The following is a 23,044-nucleotide window of genomic DNA, read 5'->3' on the forward strand; positions in this document are numbered from 1 at the left end:
TATGGAGGAATAAAACAGTGTTTGTCCAAGTTGAGGTCAACGGAGATACTAAATACCATCAAGAGCAGCATTTGGCCATTTCTACAAAAACAGAGACTAATTTTTTAGGAGTAGAGTAAGCTCAGATTTTCCCACTGATGGAAATACAGCTTATTGATTTATAGTTAAAAATATACACAAAAGCATGTGTGCTATAGTTACGTTTGCTATCTACAGGCATCCTGTGAATTGCTAAAAGTTATTAACCTACAATATAACACATGTGAGTTTTCCACAGCTGATGTATTTTCACAGAAGAAATTGAGTAAGATTACCCTTCTGCAAACAGCACAGGGTTTGCTAATCAGGGTTATTTAAATAATACATTAAACCCACATTTTATTTAAAAAAGCTGTGGAGACATCCAGTTAAATGAACTGGTTTCAATGTGCCTTAGCAGTACCATATACCCAAATAAACTAAATAAGACTCATAAGAACTTGAGCAACCTGGTCTAGTGGAAGATTCCCTGTTGGGGGAACAAAACCATCTTTAAGGCAGTGGATTGGAACAAAATGATCTTTAAGGTCTCTTCCAACCCAAAGCATTCTGTGATTCCATGATATAACTAATACATGTGGAAATATATTATAGATATTTCTTTTATTCTTTGTTTTCCCAAATAAGGGCTACCCTAAGCAATCCAGACAAGTAACTAGAGTACACTATTTATGTGTACAATATTAAAACAGACAAAGTCACTTATAAATGTTATTCATTCTAGTTAAGTAATTCAATTTTAAGGTAAATAAATAAGAGGTAACACCGTAGCAAAAACACATCCAATATGAAATTTTCAGAAGACAGAATGAACGTTTTTTTATCAGTTAACAGTCCACATGCTTTGCTACATCATTATCAATTAACAGACAACACGTTTCCATCCCATTTTACAGCATTTTTCTACTAGGCAATACACAGGCCTTATCAGAGTAATATGCAAATAATTCAAGCTCTAAGAATACATTAAGTGCTCTTAATTTACATTTTTATTGTCTTTAAAAAGCTTCCTAAGGAAATGACAGATCAGCCGCGAAATGTCTGAAATGCCAGCAAAATCCAAGGTAAACAGAAAAAAGGCTCTTTTTAAAGCATTCCTTTTGCCAAATTAAAACATTAAAAGCAAAAAGCCATGGATTTGTACTCATATATAAATTAAAATTTTAACTGAAACGTATCAACGTGCAAAAGCACGAAGCAAAAACAGGCTGATCTGATAAGAGCTCTGAAAACCAGCAAAACAAATAGTAAAAAAAAAAAAAAATCCCGCATAAACAAAGATCACAAAGAAATCTGCAAAGCCTCAAAGCAGAAAAACGAAAATATTTCAAATAATGATTTAGAAATCCTCAGTATGAGAAGAAAGGGCTACAAAGGGTCGCGCAGTGATTTGGAACATACCCGCCGTCTACAGAACCTATGAGGCGATCCTCCCTTAGCAATGGGTAACACAAGAAATGAGAAGAGAATCATCCACTTACTCAAAAACAGCAGCTATTCACTTATATTTCACAGATGCAGGTGGTTTTGTTTTAAACAAACATACATGGTTCTATGGGCAGTAGGTCAGGCGCTCAGAAACAGTAATTAAACTTGCATTTATTCCGCAATAGGTAAATAGTCACATTTCTCCCTTCAAGACACCTCATTAATAACATTTTGACAAAAGCAGTGTGTAATCTATAAACAAAGTTGCAAGGACTCATTCCAAACAGAAACAAAGAATTAAACCCACTATTTTTATTATACAGTCTATTCAGTATAATGGCAGATGGCATTTTCAGTCCTATAGAGGAAAAGCTTAAATCTGTAAACCCCTTCTTTTGCTCGGCAAGTAGTTCAGGTTTAAGTTCTCATTTAAGGGCTACATGCACTCACATTTCATTTAGCCTTCAATGAAGGCTAAATTAGGCACCAACTCTACTTCCCAAAACTGAAAGTCTTCCCAATTCTGAAAGGGAATTTTACCTTGTTTAGAGCTGTTCCAATGTTTCTGAATTTGGCTTCTGTAAAAACTTTACCATTATTTATTAAGTATTAAACTTACAGATGCATCAGTAATTTACAGAAACCAAGTAACAGTAGTTTTTCCTAGACCTTTTTCTCTTAACACCACCTGAGTGCTGTTCACAGTTAATTGCTTCACTATTCTTAATGCTTTAGTAATATATTAAAATTAAATAATCTGTGTATATAAAGGCTAAACATTCAACATTTGTAAAAAGTTTTCAGACCTAAAAATTACCCATATTTTTAAACAGAAAGTAACAGGAAACATTTAACTTACTACAAGCTAAATTTTCACTTCAGTAGATCAGAAATGTAAGTATAAAATGCCTTACCCTTTGTTCCAGAGCTGACTGAGTCTGTTGTCTTAAAAGAGTTTTAAATGGCCCCCCTTCTTTTCCAGCACTCCCACTGCCCATTCCTGAAGAGTATCAGTACAAATGACATTCAGAGAAACATATATTATAATTTGCAATCAAAGGCTGAATTAGAAAGTAAATACAACAGTCATTGAAAATAGTCAAATGATCCCCATAATTTAATTTAAAAAATGCTGAGCATCACAGTTTAATTTAGGTTTGGGAGGGGTATTCTAGAGTTAGGTTTCCACATGACTAGCAGTGGTTTTACAGCATTTGGACAAACCCCCGATCTAAGACCTTTTTCTGCTGTCAATCTGAATTAAAAACAATTCCAAAATACAAAGACTTGAAGATCTGGGCTTGCATTTCTTTCCTGTGACATATAACTTTTCTTCTTGCTATTGGGAGTTTTGCCTATGATTTAAAAGTAGATCTGCCCTCTCTACTATTCACAGAAAGTTTCTACACAACCTATCCAAAAGGACCTCTCTGCCAGATTACTCTGTAGTTAAGTATCTCTCACTACTATCATTACTTTTTTTTTTTTTAATGAAAGTAATAAAAATCTGGCTTTCTAACAGCTTCAGAGTAACTAAATCACCTTTCCTAACCACTGGTAGGAGACTGGACACATAATTACAGCAGTAGCTACATAACACATGATTAGGAGCAAAAAGAAAATTGCAATAGCAATGCACATCCTCTAATTTAAAATATAAACTCCAATTTACTTTTATTTTCTTTAATATTTACGCAATGAAATATTCACTCATCTGATTCATTCACATAAGCCAAGGGTTACTGCTCAGCATTTAAAACTGCCACACTTATTGGATGACTATATTTGCACACACATAACCTGCACATTATCTGTAAATGAAAATAAGAGATAAACTCCGATTTTGCATAATATGGGTAATTCCCTCTTCCCTTCTTTAAGATTTATCTCCATCCCTACCCCCCCCCCCACTATAGGAATTTTTTCTGAAGAGAAAGTTTATTAGACACAAAGACATCTTTGCTACTGAATTACCTGTTCCTAAGGACCTTAACTGAGCGGGTTGAGATGCAGGTTATGTGTATGACAATAAATTTTGTGCTCTATGGTTAGAAATCAAAAAAAAATAAACACATACCAAGATTGTGTTTTTTCCTAAAGTAAACACAATGCTGGTGAATCAGATTTTATAAGTAATATTTCATGGCTAAAGACAAACTATCATTGGTATTCCTTGTTTCTAAAGACATCAGGGCTAATTTGACAAAGCAAAAATAAACACTTAAGTTGTATAGGAAAGCACAGGATAAAGAACAAAAAGGTGTCAGGAGCAGGATGAAATACAAACACCACAGTGCAAACAGTTATGAATGAAGCCAAGATTTTCTTTTACAGAATTTGTAACTAATTTAACATAACAATTCCTTGCTAGTTTCCTTTTTCTTCTGATCAAGCATCTGATAAAAGTCAACAAAACTGTAAATATACATTGAAGTACAGTTATTTGGTTTAACCAAAGACTGGGAGATCTAGAAATAATACTAGACTTAATAATGTACGTAAAATCATTCCTAAATTCATTCATTTTCAAGAGTTACTAGGCTACCGTTACCATATAATTAGATAGAAAAATACTACGATTTTCAACAAATATTTTTAGCTGTTCTTGGATAAGGAAACAAAAATATTAGTATCTGTATAGTCCCATTAAACAAGATTAAATTGCTTCTACTCTTTGGCATTGATTCTAAACATCATTGCCAGGGACTATACAATAATAAATACAGACAAACAGAGCATAAATACTGGACATGAAACAAACTCAAAAAATAGAAACTAACCAAAATAGCTTCTACAAAAAAAAAAAAAAAAGCAGTAATAGCAAGTCTTTAATTTAAATCTATGAAAATAATGCATGTCAGTGAAATGGAAAAATGGGCAGAAAAATTAAAAATACGGGCTTAGTTTAGAAGATTAAATGAAAAAGCAGAGTTGCTAGCCATCTGATAACCATTGTTTTGACCAACTATGAATGAATTAATGAGCAAGTGCAAGGAACATTTGCTCCATGCAAAATACAGGAACAACAAAGTGAAGAGAATGTAGGTGATTGAAAAAAAAAAAAAAAGGTAAATTATTTTAGTCCAATTACCAAAGGAAATTTTGCAAGAGTAAAGGAGAAAGTTCTGTAGCACAAGCTACATGTTTCAAATCCTACAAGCAGTTCTGAAGCTGTTCCAAGCTCCTGGGGCAGAGGTGAGAGATGGGATGAATAGTCATGTAGCCAGCAGTTTTCAGAGGCTAACTGAGCAAAACCAGGGTTATAGAAGGCTGTGTGTTAATTGCCCCCGTATCAAATAACAACAACATTTCCTTAAAAGTTTGCTTAAAAGGCCATAATAGATAGATCCTACCAGAAGCAGCCAGAAGCAGCTCTTCAGTGAAAGAAACACTTTTCCTCAGAACAACTGGGCTGACATGGCTAGAGTGTAGAGGTTTAATGCTAGACCCCGAGAGGAGGAGACAGGACTTTTTAAGATGTGGGGAATCACAAGAGAGTGTAGGGGAGCTGGGAAACAGGAAAATCCTAGGTCCCTGTGGGGAAGGTGCTGTGGAGGAAAGTAATAGAGACAAAGAGATGTAGATTCAGAAGATGACTAAAGAAACGGACAAAAGAAATCAAAATGAAGCATTTTTGTTTGCTCTAAACGAATTGACACTGCTAAATTATTTCGCAACACACAAAGAAATAGAATGACAATACAGCTCCACAATGTGAATGAGAAGCATGTTTTTAAAAATCATGACTTTGGAAATTATTTTCCTTTGGAAATTATTTTTTAAAAAGCAATGGTAATCTCATATTTATTTTAAATTTCAAACAAAATTTGATAACGAATACTTTGGAGTAAAATAAAAGTAACACAGTCTTTGCACACACTTAATCTGATTACTTTCATTATTTAGGTAGAAAAAGTTATTTTCCAGAGAGGTCATGGATTTGGTTTATGATTTTCTAAAGTAATAAATCTTGTAGAATTCTAAGTTCCCACAAAGAAAAGGAGTTCCCACCTTCTCAATTTCCTCCAAACATATACTATGTGACATCAAAATGTATTAGTGGATTAAAATAGGTCATGCTTTTCATCAGCCTGATTCTGTTCATTTGCAGTGGCAGAAAATCTATCACTACTCACAGAAGTCTAACTTCAAACCCAAATAAGCTTTCTCAGCATATGTATTTATAGACCAGAATGGATAACACAAGCACAGTTGTATTTTACAAAATACATTAAGGTAACATTCTCCTGATTTGGAGCTACTGAAAACTAGATGCTTAAGCAGATCCAAGTCTCAACCTCCTCTATTTTGTTAACTCCTGTTGTGAAATTGTGGTATCTGCACTCTTTCTCCAGGTCAGTCTCCATCTTAGACACGTGAATACACAAAACACCTGACTGAGAAATAAAGAGGAATATAATATACTGCAGAAATATCAGAAAATACTTCATTTTTCACATCAGCCAATTCGAGTAATGGTTAATCTCGAATTTGATAATGTTTGAAGTGCCACATGAGAAGTCTACATTTCTTTAACTTTTTTTAAACACTAACATCACCTATTTTCACATTGAAATATTCCAACTTAGCAACAGCCTTGGGAAACAAAAAACAGAGGTCTAAACATATACAGGGAATTCTTAAAAACAACATACTGAGTTTAGTATGTTATAGGAGCAGCTTCTGCACATCACCAAATTTTTGGTGAAAAGGCAACATGAATGACTCAAGAATCATTTAAACTGCCATTAAACTGTCCTTTTAATCTATTAAGATTCAAAATCGAGTTTGTCATAACCAAGATATGGAATCTTTATATGCAACCAGCAAACCCTTTTGGGAGAAGTTTCAGCAGCAGAGTTAAAAGCTGCTAAAAAGACAGCGCTGGTAAGCAAAACTGGGCCCACTGTTAGCTTTAGTACTAAAAAGATAGCTAAAAAATATCTTCACATACTTGAAAACTCCCTGAAAATAAGAGCTACCAGTTACACAATCTGTTTCTGTTCTGAATGAACTGACTAAAGACAAAAGGGTCCATCCACCTCCATAATATTGCCAGCAACGATGTAAAGCTGCTGCTTTAAAACCCTAACAAATTCACACCGAGTTGCCACTTTCCTGACTTGAGCACATATACATCTATAAAGATGACCACCTATGTTACATTTAAATCCTTTACATGAAATGATCTTTACCATGGAAAATACTATCAAATGAAACAATTTTCAAATATTCAGTAAACCAAACACATATGAATTTGTGGTTCTTCTATATCATAAGCATCCAGTTATATCTGTATGTCCTTTAAACAAGTGATCACCATCCACAAAACAGTCATAATTTAAAAATAAGGACAAAAAAAAATAAACTGCTTTTGTTTGCCTATTTGTTTTAAAAATGGGACAGAGAAGATAGCACTGAGAAAGACAGCTTCCTAATTGGGAACAGTTTTAACAAATATCCAGGAAATAAACCAGGTAAAATATTTAATACAACTCCATTTGAATGCAACATTTAACTTATCTCCTAGGAAAAATTCTTGAAACTGAAAAACTTGAAACTGAAAAGTAAAACTGAATCATCTGCCTTAATATGCTTAAAAATTGTCTAATTAGATGGAGACAAGAATGTTCTGAGCTTCAAATACCACAATTTAAAACATCATTTGAAAAGTAACCAAACTTTTATAAACACTTCTGCAAAATATTTTGCTCTACGGTAGCAAAATTCAGGGCCTTGGTCACATAATGGAGAGCAAACACTCTTTGAAGTTGTGCTGACATTATTACTAACATGATTCTAACCACAGACTAAAAAGAAGGAGGGAAGAAACAACAAGTTGAAAAAATTATGACAGACCAATGGAGAAAGGAAAACGTTTTTTGAAGATGGCTGGAGTTACTCGTGATGCAATTTAAGTTACTTTCAAAGTGTATACTGTGTATGTAAAGCCATTTCCACACACCAAGAGAACAAAAAGACAGCAGCTGCTATGTTTCTAGCATTGCATTTGCAAAAAGGAGTTCAAAACCAGAAAAAGTATGCAGTATATTTATAGCACAACACATGAGGCCTGAAGACTACATAGTTTTAGTAACATCATCCTTGACATATTGAGGTGAGAAATGTACTCCAATGATTTGTGATATGAAATGGAGGAAATACGAAAAAGGCAATTACTTAGGACTCCCTTAATGCTCCAAGATGTTTTATTTTGGCTTGAATACAGTCGTGTTACAAAAGTAATTTTAATGTTATCCAGGGCAGTGGAAATACAGGCAGGATTGAAATTTTTGCCCTACAGAAACCTTTCTGAGCTTGAGGTGTGCTATGTGAAGTCTCCAATTTCCACATCATTTTGATAACTTAAAATGCCAGAAAGCAAAAAGGGGTTGAATAAAAATATAAAAAGAGAAACACAAATTAAACAAAAAGTGGGTGGAAGCGCCTTACCAGTTTTGGGTGTCAAACTCAAATCTGTGTCAGAAGAAGAGGACTGTCGACTGTAGGACTTGGAAGGTGAAAAGGAATAGGTTTGGTTTTTCAGAGGGGTGGAGGGTCCTGATGAATGAGTATTGGGATTGGGATCTTCATTGAAAGGAATCCTGCCAGAAGAAGGTGGAAACATATTCAGTAATCCTGTGCCAAAGGACCTGGCTGACAGCAGCATGATCCAAACACCAGGATGGGACTGGGGCAGGGCCAGCAGCTATTCCTTAGGTGCGAGACTGGGGATGAGGCCAGAGGTAAAGAAATGCTGTTTTACCCATTCAGCATTCTACAGGTAGATGCTGATAATCTACAATGAAACAATTAAGCCAAATGAAAGGCATGAGATGTGACAAAAAAATCATATATATATATATATATATGCAAAAGAAAAAAATTGAAAAGTTTATGGCTTAAAAATCTGGTCAAGTACACAATGCTTTGAGTTAGTTTAATAAAGAAAAAATGATTTCAAATTATATTTGTGTTTATACATATTTATACATTTATGTATATACACACATATGCATTTAAAGGAAAAAAAAAAACAACGTTTCCTTATCCTGTAGCAGCAGCAGCATGCCACAGCTAAAAACAGAGCAAAGAGGAGAATCTTTATGGGAACAACTATATTGACAAACAGTTCACTTATGCACAGGTTGACTTACCTGCTCTCTAAAACCATCTCTTCCACAAATGGCACAGACCCTTCCTATAACCACTTTAAAACCTAAATACCGTATCAGAATTATGCTTGAAAGCAATTATGAACTCGAATCAAAACATGATTTTCTCCAGTGACTGCACAACAGTGAACGTTTCCCAGATACACCAACTTAATTTTTACTGAATTTCTCAGGAAGCAAGCACGTTAAAATGAAATGAAGAGCGTGGCTTTGTGGAAGAGACTCCGATGCGTTTCCAAGAAACTATTGCCTTTGTTTCAGCAGCTGCACACTGGGCAGTTCTTCACTGACAACACGGAGGTGTCTCCATGAGAAAATGAGGGAGGAAGGATGGGTGGTACCTGCCTACACTGCCTGCCTGCCTGCCCTTTGCGACCACTGTGCCTGTGGCCTGCCTCTCCCCAGCTCTGGAGTCTGAGCAGTCTCGTACCAGTGTAGATGAGAGTGGGAACAGACACAGAGAAGTTCTGAGTAAGTCGTGAGCCAGTAGCAGTGTGAATTGGGCTGTTGTGAGTCGAGCGGCATCCATGGCTTGGCGGATGAACCAGCGGAGACCTGAGAGAATTTGCAGCCAAGGTGGAAGAAAAGAAAACAATACATACAAACAGGTTGCAAGGTTATGTTATCAATGATTTCAGGGAAGTTTAGCTAGAAGAGATCTCTTACTCTAAGCAGACTCTAAGAATTTAAATTCCTAGCATGCAAGAGTCCAGATGAAAATAAAAAGAGGGAAAGGAACAGCTTAAGCACTAGCTTGTGAATGCATAATTGATTCTCTGGCAACAGGGCATCAAGTTAGTAAAGCCAAGAATAAGAAGTATTAGTTGATTTTGCTGCTTTAGGGAAGCATGCCCATTTTTTGAACTGAGTCAGTATCCACCACCAAGCTGAACAGGGATAATTTGGGAGGTGGAATTTCCACATTTTGCTGCAGAGCGAAAGCTACCGATTTATTCATGGATGCTTTTTAGGTTGATAATTACCAGGTCTACCTTTTTTCCTTTTAAATCACCGCTGTTATTTTATGCTGCACTGTATCCAGTAGTTCTTTTGATGGCAATTTTTTAAATTAAGACAAATTAAACAAGCTATTATTTGAAACAGAAACCAGTAGTTTTTACAAGTCAGAGCATATTTTGTGGTATTTTGCAGAGCAGTTGATGACTGCACAACAAAAATGCCTAATTTCTACTGCCAGGACACAACAGTTCAAACTAATGAAAATGGCTACTTTAACCAATACCTCTAGAAACACAGCATATGTAGGACAATTTTTTGTGCTGTTTTCTCCTTCCAGAAATTGGATTGCTCTAGCAAACAGGAAATTTATCCAAGCAATAAAGTAGTAACAGTTTGAAGAAGACTGCAAGTATACTTCCATTAATCTGTATGCATATCAAAAAATTGCATTCAAACTGTGTTTGGTGCTGCAGTAGATACAACAAAGATCATGAAATTCTACCTCTCATCATAAAAAGTTCTCTCTGTGAGTTCACTGTCTACCTGTTTTGCCATAGTCCTACTTGTTTTGCAACAGTAAAAAGGAAAGCACACAATAAAAGATGAGACCTTTCTGGGGTCACTGTCTAAATCACTGACAGAACTGTCTGAATTCAAAATTTATATCTTCTTATATGGTCAGCATACACACTCAAACTTGAACCAAAGGTATACCCTAAGAAGCCCCCACAGAAATGTTTATTGTACAAACACAGAGTCAAAGCAGAACTAATGATCAGTTAAACTGGTGGATCACAACCCAAGGATATGTAATACTGTTGCTACATGAATTCAAAAGTCATCTTAAGTAAGGATTACCACTCCATCTCCTATTGAAATAACATAAGTAATCCCACCTAAAACATTTCAAAACTGTGGAATACAAACTGAGTTGCCGACAAATAAAACTACAAAAGGAAAACAAATTCTGGGGAAAAAAAGAAATCACATCGGTTATGTAAAACTGAATGAGTATGAAAAGAAGAGAGGTGAAACTTGTTTCCCTACAAGCTACTGATTCATACTTACTCCTTCATTTCTTTGGATGGGGAGTTACATGCAGGTAAAAATGCTGATGTGTTACTTAATTTATCCAACGTGCAGGCTGTTCCTATGGCTCGCACTACCAGTCCAGACTCTCCCTCCAAATCAAAACACTGCAAATAACCAACAACAGCATTTCCTCTCATTTCAAGCACCTTCAAGCCAATCTTCCTTTGCAGTTCACCTACAAAACAAAAAGTAAAGAGCTCATAATTGCAGTGAACTTTCCCTATTCTCTTTCGTGGTCTTTGACCTCTGCTTTTGGAATTGCCAACCAAGTCAGTAGAATAGGTAATAAATGCAATCCTACACAGTTATGCCAAAGAGCTGGTCACAACCTCTGCCTCCTATAACATAGTGTGATACCAATGTCTTGCATAGCTTTTTTTCCTCCATATCCACTCTGATTGCCAAAATAACATGTTATTTCAGGTTTTTTCCCATCTACTTTTTATTTTCATTAGTTTTTTCCTTTTTCTGTTTATTTAGAGAAAGAGACAGTCAAGATGTGTCCTGGAACTCAGGTAAGTTTCTAAATACTCCTTCACACAGTTCAGAACAATGTAACATCTTTGACACCTATGTGGATAGGCATCTATAATTTCTTTATTTACAAACTTATTCAAGTGTATTTCAACCTAATTCATACTTTTTGCCCTCTCCCACTGCAAACAAAAGATTGTCTTTTAGCTGCACATAAGGACTGAAAGACTGTGACTGTAACACACTGGTCTGTTATTGCTGCTTACTTAGCAGGATGTTTAAAAAAAACATATTTAATGGATCCATGCAGCTAGATTGTTTTGGTCATACTTAGGTAGAAAATATCATCTCTCTTATGATGAAAATTAAAGACTTCCAAAATCCTCTGTTAACAAACTGAAAAATCCTCACTGTCACAAAGGATAGCCCTAACAATGTCACTGCTGCTGAGAACTCAAGTGGAATGAAATGGTCACAGAATTGTAGAATATCCTGAGTTGGAAGGGACCCACATGGATCACTGAAGTCCAACTCCTGCCCCTGGTTTCTACTGCTTTCTTGAAGCTTGATTTTAAAATTACCAGCACGGGTTACTATTGCAAAACTTCTTAATTGAAATCATGCCTGTACTGGTCTTGAAAAATGTCAAAGATTGAGGTAGTGTATGAAGTTCCTAGCTGAGTGAAAAGTGCTCGGGATTTCATCCAAGCCAAGGCTGAGACCGTATTCTTTTTAACATAAACAACACAGACCTGTGACACAGCCTGGCTCTCTCTCAGAAGGTACAGATTTCTCCAGGATTCTCCAGGTGTGGCCATCAGTAATGGATTGCAATGTGAAACATTTTATCACATGACATGAAACAGTATTGCTGTGAGGTGTTTTGGTTTTATTCCTCTTAACCACTTACATTAATAAAATCTAGCAGAACACTTCCACATGTGCTACTTTATCCACTTGCACTGTTTGAGAGATATGCAAATTTTAATCCTGTAAACTAACAGGGAGCTATATTAAAAGTGTCTTCATGTCAGTTATGACGATAGTTTTTTTCCACTTTATTTCCTCAAAATGTGCTTTCACAGTGAAGATGATGAGTAACATCTCCATGATCTCTTCTACTCTGCCCCACTTACTAAAGATCTCCACACATGCTTGCAAAACCCAACTCACTGTTTATTTCAGTACCTTCCTTAAAACACAGCTGTGTCTACAAGAAACCCAACAACATTAAGAGCCAAGCAGAGAACTGAAACCACTGCCTATCATCCTGGTGTCTATGTTTAATTTCTTTTTGTTCCTTACACCTTCAAGATTATCCATCTTGAATGGACTGCCTCTCGTCTTAGTGTGCAATTATTAAGGGCACAAGGGTGTTTTGTTCTGTACCTGACACTGTGGAGACAACTGACTCTAATCACTGGTCTCTCCAGGAACTGTAAGTATGTTCTGCAGAACCAGTGCAAGGCAATACAGTTATCAGAATGACAGAAACATAGAATGTCCTAGGTTGGAAGGGATCTTAAAGATCATTTTGTTCCAACCCCTTGCTGACAGCCCCAAGCAACCTGGCCTTGAAAAGCTCCAGGGATGGGGCATCCACAGCTTCTCTGGGCAACCTGTTCCAGTGCCTCCAGTAGAGAATTTCTTCCTAATATCTAATCTAAACCTACTCTCAGTTTGATTCCATGTCCCATTTTCCTATCACTCCAGGCCCTTGTAAACAACCCATCTCCATCTTTCCTAGGTACTGGAAGGCTACAATTAGGTCACTACAAAGTCTTCTCTTCTCCAGGCTGAATAATCCCAGTTCTCTCAGCCTTTCCTCACAGAACAATAACCCAAGCTTGACTTCAATCAGATGGGATGAATAACACCAGTATTAATGCACACTGTATCTCAGATGGTGTATATTTGTTCACATACTTCAAAGTAGTCTAAAGAGGGTAGAGTTGTTCATTATTTTAACTTGAGTTAAAATTCTAGTAATACTCCTCACATGGGTTAAGAACATCTTCAAAAAAGTTTCACAGATTTCTTTGACCTTGCTAAAAGCAACCAACAAATTAAAAGCAGGATGGCTTCACCAAAGAAGGGGGGAAAAAAAAGTCAGCCATACTGGCCATCAGTTAGAACAGTATAATCCTCAGAAAGAGAAGACACTGTGAACTGAAAAAAACAAACATAATTAATCCCAAAAATCACACACAATCTTAAGCAAGGCAGTTATTTAAATGGTGCACATTTTTAAAAGCAGCAATAACCATTGCAGCCTACATGATTCAATACCTGACATGAGTGAAATAAGTCTTTGTCTGGCCTCATTCGATGCCCTTGGAGTACGAATTCGGTCTATCCACTGGTATTCTGGGTCTTCATTAACTACAAGTTCTTCCACAAATCCGTGAATTATTACTGCTCTGTAACACTTAGGAATAGATGTGGCTGTTAAAAAATATATATAAAAGATGTAAGACATAAGTCTATGAGCCAAGAATTACAAGAAAAAATAAAACTACACATAAAAAGGGATGTGAATGATTCCAGAAAGTTATCCACGTGATTTTCTGTGAAAATGGGAACATGCCCAAGCAGCTTTGTTCTGGGAGACCCTGAAACACCAGTAAGATAACTGTCCAGTGTATCAGTTACAACATGTACCATTATGAAACCCTTTCACTTCGTGTCTCTTTAATGAGATATAGACCCAAAATAACACCATGTATGTATTCACAGACATTGAAATGGAACTTAAAGAAATTAAAAAAAAAAATCAAAAATCAGTTATTTATGTTGTTTTGAAACATGGACAGTAAAAGTGTATTAAAAAAGAAAAGCAAACCAAACAATTCTATGCATTTTCTACTGGCTTCAATGTAATCTTCATTGAGCTTATGCAACAAGCTGGTGATACAAGGGAGACTGACAGAACAGGTAAAGAAAGAAAAATGGGGGAGAGGGGAGAGGTTTTCTGTTCCAATAAACTTTTTTTTCTCTACTTACTGCAAAAAAATTTGACTCCACAGGATGACTGCCTAAATCTGTTTAAGTCATTGAAGAGATCTACTTTCACCACCACGTTGATCTCCCCACGTATACCTATCAATAAAAAGCCATGAGATATCAGAAGCTGTATCAATACAAAACTATCCCTACTAATTAATCCCCATTATTAGTAATTAATGCAGTTTCTATTACCACTGAGTCAGTTTTTCTGCAAAGAATGTACTATAATGAACTGGTAGGTCAGGTGTCAACTTCAGCCTGGGCCAGGGGAGTGGGAAGACCTGTCCCTGCCTCTCAGACCAGCTGTAGAGGTGCCAACCAAGAGGAAGTTTCTAGTTCTGCTAAGCCTTTGAGGCTGAAGTGATGCAAACAACAGTCCTCAAACACCTGTCATACCAGACAGGGCTTTAGGAGAAAGATGGGATTGGGAAAAAGAGGCCATCAGCCTCCTGGTGCTGCAATGGCCCCTCTGCTGCAGGGTGCACGTGCACGTCCTCTTTCGGCTGAATTTTCAAAATTGCAGTAAAGCCACTCTCTAAAGTTCAACCAAGCGAGAAAAAATTATGGTTCTTTCTAGAACCCCAGAATGGCACAGTAATTGTTTGCTAAATACCTCAACTGTGAGAAGAAATATATAAAAAATAAGGTATTACAGACCTTTTAGACAGATCTTAGTTTTCGGCCACAATTAAACCTTACTAATAATGGAATATTTCCTAACACACAGCGGTTCAGTTTTGACTTCTTTTTTTACTTCCCTATTTTAAGCTCTTTCTTCTTTTTCCCCACCCAGTAACAAAATCACATATTATAGGTTCTGACATATTGAGGACTAAACTTCTTGATGAGTCTGATCTCTAGTGTCTTCAGAAGCCTTTATCACATAAGTATATGACAGAAGCAACAGCATTAGATTCGTTGTTTGACTCAGATACTATTGCAATAAAGTCAGCAAGATCTAATTCCAAAATTCCAAGAGATAGAAGCCTTCAGTTACTGTAACTGCCTCAGGTTCATATATTTTCACAATTAATAATGTTGAGGTAAAAAAAAAATAAAATTTAATAGGAATTTAAGAACGTTATTTCTTTTTTTTAAGGAAGTATCAATTACTGTTTACCGAGAGAAAAGATAATTGGAATCTAGTGCTATGAGCATGAAGATATACTAATTCTAATTCCACTTAAATACAAAAAAAAAGCTGTGAAATGCCAATAGATCTAGAAAAACATAGAGAAATATAACTCTCTCTGACTTACAAGTTGTACACATCCTGAGACAAGTGTTCACTTAATTTAGCTTCAAAAGAAAATCTATGATAGGAAAACATGCACCGAACAAAAGGATAAATAAGAAAAATATATGCAGTATTTCTCAAAAAAACCCCTCTTTAATATAAATGTTTTAAATATAAAAAATACTTTGCATCAGTTATGATGCCCATCTAGTAAACACCACAAACAATTTCACAACAATGATTTATAATTAGCTTTTAGCACAGTTAGGTGACTTAATTCACATTGAATAATGAACAAAGAGAGTAAGGGCAACCACATAAATGTCCTGTACTCAAGCAGCAAGCTAAATGGTATAAACTGACTTTGACTTTCCAAGACAAAAGCTGTTTCATTATCATTAACTTCATTTTCTCATACCTCCAAGACATTCTCATGAAATCTACCTAGCACTGAGAGCACTCACTGCAGGGAAAAGGAATTTCATCCTGTTGAAGAGATGCCACATCCTGTCCCTTGATCTCAAGTGAAGTTTATCCCAAATCCCAGGAAGGCACACCCCAAATAACTTCAGCAAAATGATATTCATTTACTAAACATTTGGTAACTGGAAAAGTATGTTTGGGTCTTTTTTTTTTTTAATGTTATTTTTGCAGTAACTACTTTAAATACCAAGTGAAGATTTTTTTTCCACTTGTCACAAGCCCTGTGGAAGGCGTTCTGCCAAGCACTAATCTGGACTCCTGTGCCAGAAATCTTTTCATGCCAGAAATAAGGGGGGGGGAAAAAAGCCAGGAAAGTAGCTTTCCAGCTCCCAAAGCTAAAATTATTACAAATTTCTGAAGACAGCTTACAGAAAGGAAGATTACAAGAAGGAGATTACATCTCACACAGGACTGTTTTAAATTAGCAAATCTTACCATGAATAGTATCATAAATTGGAAACCATCCCGAAATAACTGTAGCTGCTTCACTGTAGAGCAAAGGATCAATATCTATGTACACTTTGCCAATGGCATCATTGGCACTGTAGGTGTCATGATCAAGAACTGTGATCTGGAGAGGCTCATCCTGTAGCTCTTCATCATCCACCTGGAAACAAATATTAACATGGAATCTGAGTATTTAAAAGAAGTGCAGGGAAACACTGCTGAAAAACAAAACACAGAAGAGGGGAGAGTTAGTTATGCATAGTGACCTGGCAGAGATAAATCTGGAATTTCAGTTTCCTGGAGCTAAACAACACATTCACTTATTTTGATTTTACCCTTCAGAGACTGGTGAGATCCTGGAAATAGAGTTATCACTGGGAGAAGAACAAAAATGCAAGATTACAGGGATTATATATATATCGAAATTCCACTCTCTAGATTGTCCCCCTGTCTCCCCAATACCTACTTTGAAATTAAAAAAAAAAAAATTAAAATTTAAGATCAAATATCCCAGAGAACTATTATACCCTGATGTTATGATTAGTGGTGCTTTCACCACTGGTGAGTGGCTTAAAAGAAGACATTTTAAACAGTCTGCTGTAAGAATCCAGTAATTTCAGACAGGTAATTTCCTAAATAAGTGCAATAATCCACCTGCAGATACCTTGACTATTTTTTAGGACAAAGACAGACCTTGCACAACTTTTTGTGCTGCATGTTACAAACCAAGAATCAGGTTTGCTGAATGCAATGGGATGACTCACATCAGTGTTTGCAGAATTGTAACATGTAGCCTTGTAAAAAAGATCAAACTACACACATGTGCACACACTTAGGACGTCTTAAGCAGTTAAGTGTTTTTCCACTCTCTGAAACATGGGATTTTTTTTTTTATTATTTTCTCAGTGTTGCTGATGTCTCTTTTCTTTCCCATATCCATTTTTCCATGCAAAAGGACGGATTTTGAGACATCTGTTATTGTCAGAAAAACTCTTTCTGTATAAAGAGAAGGAGTTCTCTTTCTCCCTTCCCCACAAAACTGAGCCCAGGAACTGAAAGATGAAAAAAGGAAAACTGACTGAATTTCAACACCACAGTACTACTTTCTTAATCAACATGTGCTGCTGATTAAGAGATGCTCTTAATCATGCATTCCATGTTGATTAATAATCTACCCATCCTTACTATTTTATATTTGCTCTAAAATATTTTAACATTACCAGCTATTACATCACTTGCATGTATTTACAACCACGTTTATCCTGTGATATTATCTTAGAACACTATAAATGAGCCATTACTGTATATTCAAATGTTTTATCAATTAATTTATTCTAAATACCTTTTTATTTTTTTAATTTAATAAATAAAATGTAGTAACAAAAATCCCAAAAAAAGAACATGTAAACACTTGTTCAGGGCACAGTGTCAAAGGACATCAACAAATTAGATCCTGGAAAGCAACAAGCAATTACAGGAAAAAGCAGAGTGCCCTCATTATTACATAAGGAAACGGGAAGAGAAAGTGTCCAGTAATTGTTGTCCAAGCTCTTTATTCTGTAATCTTCCCACAGGAATTTTCCATTTTCTTCTTTGTCAAGTGCATCATTCTTGCAACTCAAGGTAACATTTCAAATATTAATTAACTTTTCTTACTCCAAATTATAAAAAATACAAGAATACCTGTACCCAGATCTGAAAGCCTAATCCATGCTATTTTTCCCCCCACTTTCACCTCACTCTTGTCTTTTCTAGCATTACCCAGAACAACATTTGAGTTGGATCCAACCTGGCAAGCTTTTATCTTCACAAACACTCCTAAAAAGCCAAGGAGACACCTTTAGCAAACAAGGTATAACTGCAGATGGGATTGCTGAAAAGGCTTTGTGTGTATTTAGGCACAAACACACTTCAGTGCTCAAAACTCATTTTCTGCCTGAAATGCAATTATTTCATTAAGGGCATCTAAGCCAGAGTGTCTATATAGATAGAGGCAAACGCTTAAAAAATACTTACTTCAAATTTGAACCACTCGGAATTCCACTGAGGATTAAGTGATTTGGGATACACATCTGTCTTAAATGTTGTATTTCCAAATTTCACCTAAAATGCAAACATTCAATTATCAATAATAAACACTAATAAGTAAATTCAGACTCATTAAAGCTACACATGCAAATAATTTCAAATACATATTTCAGTAATTTCAATAAATCACTTTCTTTTCCTGAGAGTGGCTTTTTAAATTGATTTCCATATATCAGTATCCATCAACCAATCTCACTCTCATAATATTCAAACTGTTTCTTTTCCTCCTCAATCACTTGAAAGGCAAAAATATTGCTTGTATTGGCTATTCAAAGTCACTTGGTATACTCTCCTTGCCTTCTGTTTAGAAATATTTTAAGGAAAAATTATCTAAATATTGACAGCTTATGGCCTATTACTCATCTCTCTAAGATTTCTGAATAGATTTATCAGAAAATTGATTGAAAAATATAAAACCAACCTGGGAGTGTGACACATATAGAGAGAACACTACCAAAAATTAAATATTCTTCATATTTCTATTTATTAAGGGACCTTCAATCACATAATTGCCTATTTCAGGAGTCTCCATCTGGTTTCCATGGGCGTCTATTTCAGGCTGACCCAGTTTGGGGTTTTTTAATGAAACTGAATTTCTGTGATGCTCCATACATCCAAAAACCACACAGCACCATGCAAGAGCCTTTATTTCACTGCAGCTTCCATTCCAAACCATTTATAAACATTTGTAGTTCTCTGAAGGTTGCCTCTCAAAAAAATTAGTACTTCAAGTCATACCAAGTATCTGATGGTACTTACAAGTACCCAAGTTATGTTTTTGCATTCATTCAAGATTCTTATGGAAATAAAGAGTGTGCTGATATAAAAGAAATCCTGCATTTAAAGACAGTTGGGGATTTTGAATTGCTGTCTTCTTTTAAAAGTCTAAAGGGATTTTGGAGACTAAATTTAGGCCTAGATTTGAAAACTGTATAGTAATTTTTGTAATGTTTTTGCTCAAGACAGTATTAAATAAACACTTAATCCATTTCAATAATATGTTGATTATTTTGCAGAGGTGCATAACCTGACTCTGAAGAGATTCTGCACTTGCTTAAGTACACCCAATTAATTTAGAAAGCATAAAGCATCAACTATGAGTTCACACTGAGCTCTGTATAAATCACTGTACATACATCAGCTGGAGTGGTATGAAAGCACAGGACTGAACAACCTCAGCACATAAAATCATCTGGTTATCCCATAGTGGGTGGATGCAGCCTGTGTGCCCTTGGAGAACGGACAGCACAGCCCTGTGGAATGTGTATCCATCACAAGAAGTAGTGCCATAAAGTGATACTGGCACTGGCTTTAACAGAGCCACCAGTTAAACACCAGTTCTGCTCCAGAAGCTGCCAAGACAGAGCAGTCCCGAGCTCCACCCAACCTATTTTAACACATTATCTAGGGAGTAAATTAGTTCCTCTGGAGCCCCAGGCTGTTATAACTGAATTTCTCCACTACTAGAGCTAGTTCATTAAAGCTTGTAAAGATAATCAAGCACCACACTGCTGTTTGTTGTACAAAGTTAGAAGCACATTTATGGAAGAAACTGTCACAGAATTACAGTATATTCTGAATTGGAAGGGACCATGAACAATCATGGTGCTCGTTGTCTCCTGATCAGATATGCTGGTGAAGCCCTTATTTTGCACAACCTGAGCCAAGTAAGAGCTCTCACATCTTTTCTCATTTTCTTTTCTAATTCTAGGTTTATATTGCACTATTTAACAAGGAAGTTAAAGGCTAGTGATCAACCAGAACCTTAACATCTGCTTTTCATTCTCACTTGAAGAAAAACATGTTGAAAGGGTTTTCAGCAATTTCACACAGAAAAATAAAACAATAGTTTCAAGGTCAATCTATTTTGAAATAAATCTCACCTGCTGCATTGCCCACTCCACATGAGGAAAGGATAGTTACTCCACACGTGGAAAGGGCCATTCCCACACTATTCCTAAACAACAGTCCTAAAAGCAAGGCCCCCATCTGTGTATCTCTTTACCCTTATTTGTGCCTAGATGTTCCTGGAACTGCATATTAACCCAGCTAAGCAAACTGATCTTACCGAGAAATTTTATTTTCCTTTTTTGCTAAGCTATTATTTAACTAGATGAATTTCAAAATTTACTTTGCTACACAACTACACAGACAGTGGGGTTGGGAACAGATAACCCACATGGGAGGAGAACTATTTCCCCTAAGTCAGCATAAAAACAGACCAAGTGAAACTCAGAGAACTGTATTTCTTATCCCTGTTTTCCCTGTCTCCTAGTAGCACACATCAGACTTGTAATTTTAAATTGGATTAAAAGGCAGCCCACAAGAGAAGCCTTTCTAAATTAAAAGCTGACTGATGAAACAGCTGACAAAACACTGAAAAATTAAGTTAAACGATTGTCATTCATGTAATAAAGTAGAATGGTGTACTACTTCAGCTCCACTGGAAAGCACATGAGAAACACATTTTCACTTTACTACCAACTTACTGTCCCACTAAGCAATGGCCTTAGTGTCTAATGTCAACCAAATTTTTAAGCACCAAACAAAATCAGGACTTACATACTCAAAATCTATTTTGATATTAATATTATCAGACCTTTCAATTTATTCGAGAAAGACATTCTGCCTTCCTAGCTTTAATTTCAGTATTGTGCCAATCTCAATCACCATTTGTGGTACCAGCATGCATTTTCACTGCACACCATTTTTGAACACCTCTTTGCTTTTTCTGAGAGCATGATTCCTGAATCTATGGAATGCTTCTGAAATGTTCTAAGTTATTTATATTGGAAATAATGAATCAAAAAACCATAAGGATTATGTAAGAGAAATAACAGCAATCACAGAATGGTTGGGGTCGGAAGGCACCTTAAAGATCACGTAGTTCCCACCTCCCTGCCATGGGCAGGGATGCCACCCTCTGGATCAGGTTGCTCAGAGCCCCATCCAACCCGGCCTTGGACACTTCCACTTATTTTGCACATCAACTTTTTTTTACAACCCCTTTCTGAAAAACCACCCTACATATTGCCTGTTAACTACACGATCGTAAAGAAGGTTGAAGTTACATGCTTCGGGTTCAGTGAAGTGATCTGAACGCGCAAATAATGTTTAATATTTGTTGACTAAAAACCCTCTTCGAAAACATTTTACTACTTCAGACATTTTAAATTTTCAAATTTTTCAAACGTTTTTAAATTTTAAACGGAAACACGAATACCGGCCTTAAAAGCAAAGTCTGTAAAACCGCTCACGTATTCAGCGATACAAACGATTTAAAGATGCTTTTATTACTTCTCCATCCTCCTTACAACGCATCTGCCTAACCACAGAATCAATGAGGCTGGAGAAGACCTCTGTGACCACCGAGTCCAACCCACGACCGAACAGCAGCAGACCGCGGCATCGGGTGCCACGTCCAGTCAGTCTTTCCCCGAACACCTCCAGGGACCGCGACTCCACCACCTTCCCCGGGCAGCCCATTCCAATGTCCAAGCACCCCTTTCCGTGAATAAATCCCTACCGATGTCCAACCCCAAGGCTGTGCCCTCCCGTCCCGCCGCTGGTTCCCCGGCACAGCGGGGGCGCGGAGCGGGCCCGGCAGGTGCCTCCAGTGCGCGGGCCCTGCGCGCCCGCCCTCCCCCTCCGCCGCCACAGACCTCCACGAAGGCGTCGGTCAGGTCGCTGGCGCGGTCCATCACCGGCAAATGGCGCCCTGCCACGATCTTGACCTTCAGCTTCCCCGGCATCTTCTCCCCCCCCCTCGCCCTCCTCCTCCTCCTCCCGCGGGCTGCAGGGACGGCTCGACCGCGCCTGTGCCATGGACCGCCGCGCGGCCCCGCTGCGCATGCGCGGCGCTCCCGCCGCCGCTCCGCCCACGGCAGCGGGAAGGGAGCGGGAACGGGATCGCGGCGGCGCCAGCGACCTCTGGGGATCGTCCGACCCCCGCCGCCAGGGCAGGGGCTCCGCGAGCAAGTGGCACAGGAACAAGGGCATTTGGAATGGCCCCACGGAGGGAGACTCCACGCCCTCCCTTGGGCAGCCTGTGCCAGGGCTCTGCCACTTCCAGTGGAAAGCTGTTCTTCCTCACGTTGGGGTGGAACTTCTTGTGGTTTAGTTTATGGCCATTGCTCCTCTCGTCCGGTCGCTGGGCAGCGTCGTCTTGGCACCTGCCTTTGAGATATTTACGTACGTTGATGCGATCCCCTCTCAGTCTTCTCCGGACTAAACATGCCCCGCTCCCGCAGTCCATCTTCATTAGAAAGATGCTCCAGACCTCTCATCATCGTCGTGGCCTCCACTGGACCCTCTCCAGCAGCTCTTGCGCTGAGGAGCCCAGACCCGCACACAGCACCCCAGATGTGCCTCACCAGGTCATAGTGGAGGGGCAGGATCACCTCCCTCGACCTGCTGGCCGCGCTGTTCCCAATGCACCCCTGGATCCCACGGGCTCTCCTAGCATCAAGGGCACTCTGGCGGGTCATTGTCAACTTGTCATCCACCAAGGCTCCTAGAGCTGCTCTCCAGCAGGTCAGCCCCCAGGCTGTGCTGGGACTCGGGGTTATTCCTCCCTAGGACCAGGACCTGCCCTTGCCCTTCTTGGACGCCCCCG

The 23,044-nt window shown here is 37.7% G+C and overlaps 1 protein-coding gene across 12 annotated transcripts in view; it reads right to left on the reverse strand.

Moving 5' to 3' along the window:
• C2CD5 (C2 calcium dependent domain containing 5) overlaps window positions 1-22,264 on the reverse strand; it is a 66,149-nt gene extending 43,885 nt beyond the window's left edge. For 5 of the 12 annotated variants that reach the window (XM_032687809.1, XM_032687806.1, XM_032687807.1 and 2 more), the window contains exons 1-9: window positions 22,092-22,264; window positions 18,358-18,444; window positions 16,330-16,501; window positions 14,172-14,267; window positions 13,458-13,613; window positions 10,671-10,869; window positions 7,921-8,072; window positions 4,821-5,015; window positions 2,382-2,467 (exon numbers count right to left, since the gene is read on the reverse strand). In XM_032687809.1, the coding sequence (XP_032543700.1) occupies window positions 2,382-2,467; window positions 4,821-5,015; window positions 7,921-8,072; window positions 10,671-10,869; window positions 13,458-13,613; window positions 14,172-14,267; window positions 16,330-16,501; window positions 18,358-18,444; window positions 22,092-22,181 (1,233 nt within the window). In that variant the 5' untranslated portion in view covers window positions 22,182-22,264. Of the gene's footprint in view, window positions 1-2,381; window positions 2,468-4,820; window positions 5,016-7,920; window positions 8,073-9,072; window positions 9,198-10,670; window positions 10,870-13,457; window positions 13,614-14,171; window positions 14,268-16,329; window positions 16,502-18,357; window positions 18,445-22,091 lie in introns of those variants that run through there. The other 7 variants (XM_032687816.1, XM_032687814.1, XM_032687810.1 and 4 more) reach the window with 3 other exon arrangements.
• Window positions 22,265-23,044: the final 780 nt, after the last annotated feature.

Source organism: Chiroxiphia lanceolata, chromosome 5 (assembly GCF_009829145.1).
Source record: "Chiroxiphia lanceolata isolate bChiLan1 chromosome 5, bChiLan1.pri, whole genome shotgun sequence".
Classification (NCBI taxonomy): domain Eukaryota; kingdom Metazoa; phylum Chordata; class Aves; order Passeriformes; family Pipridae; genus Chiroxiphia; species Chiroxiphia lanceolata.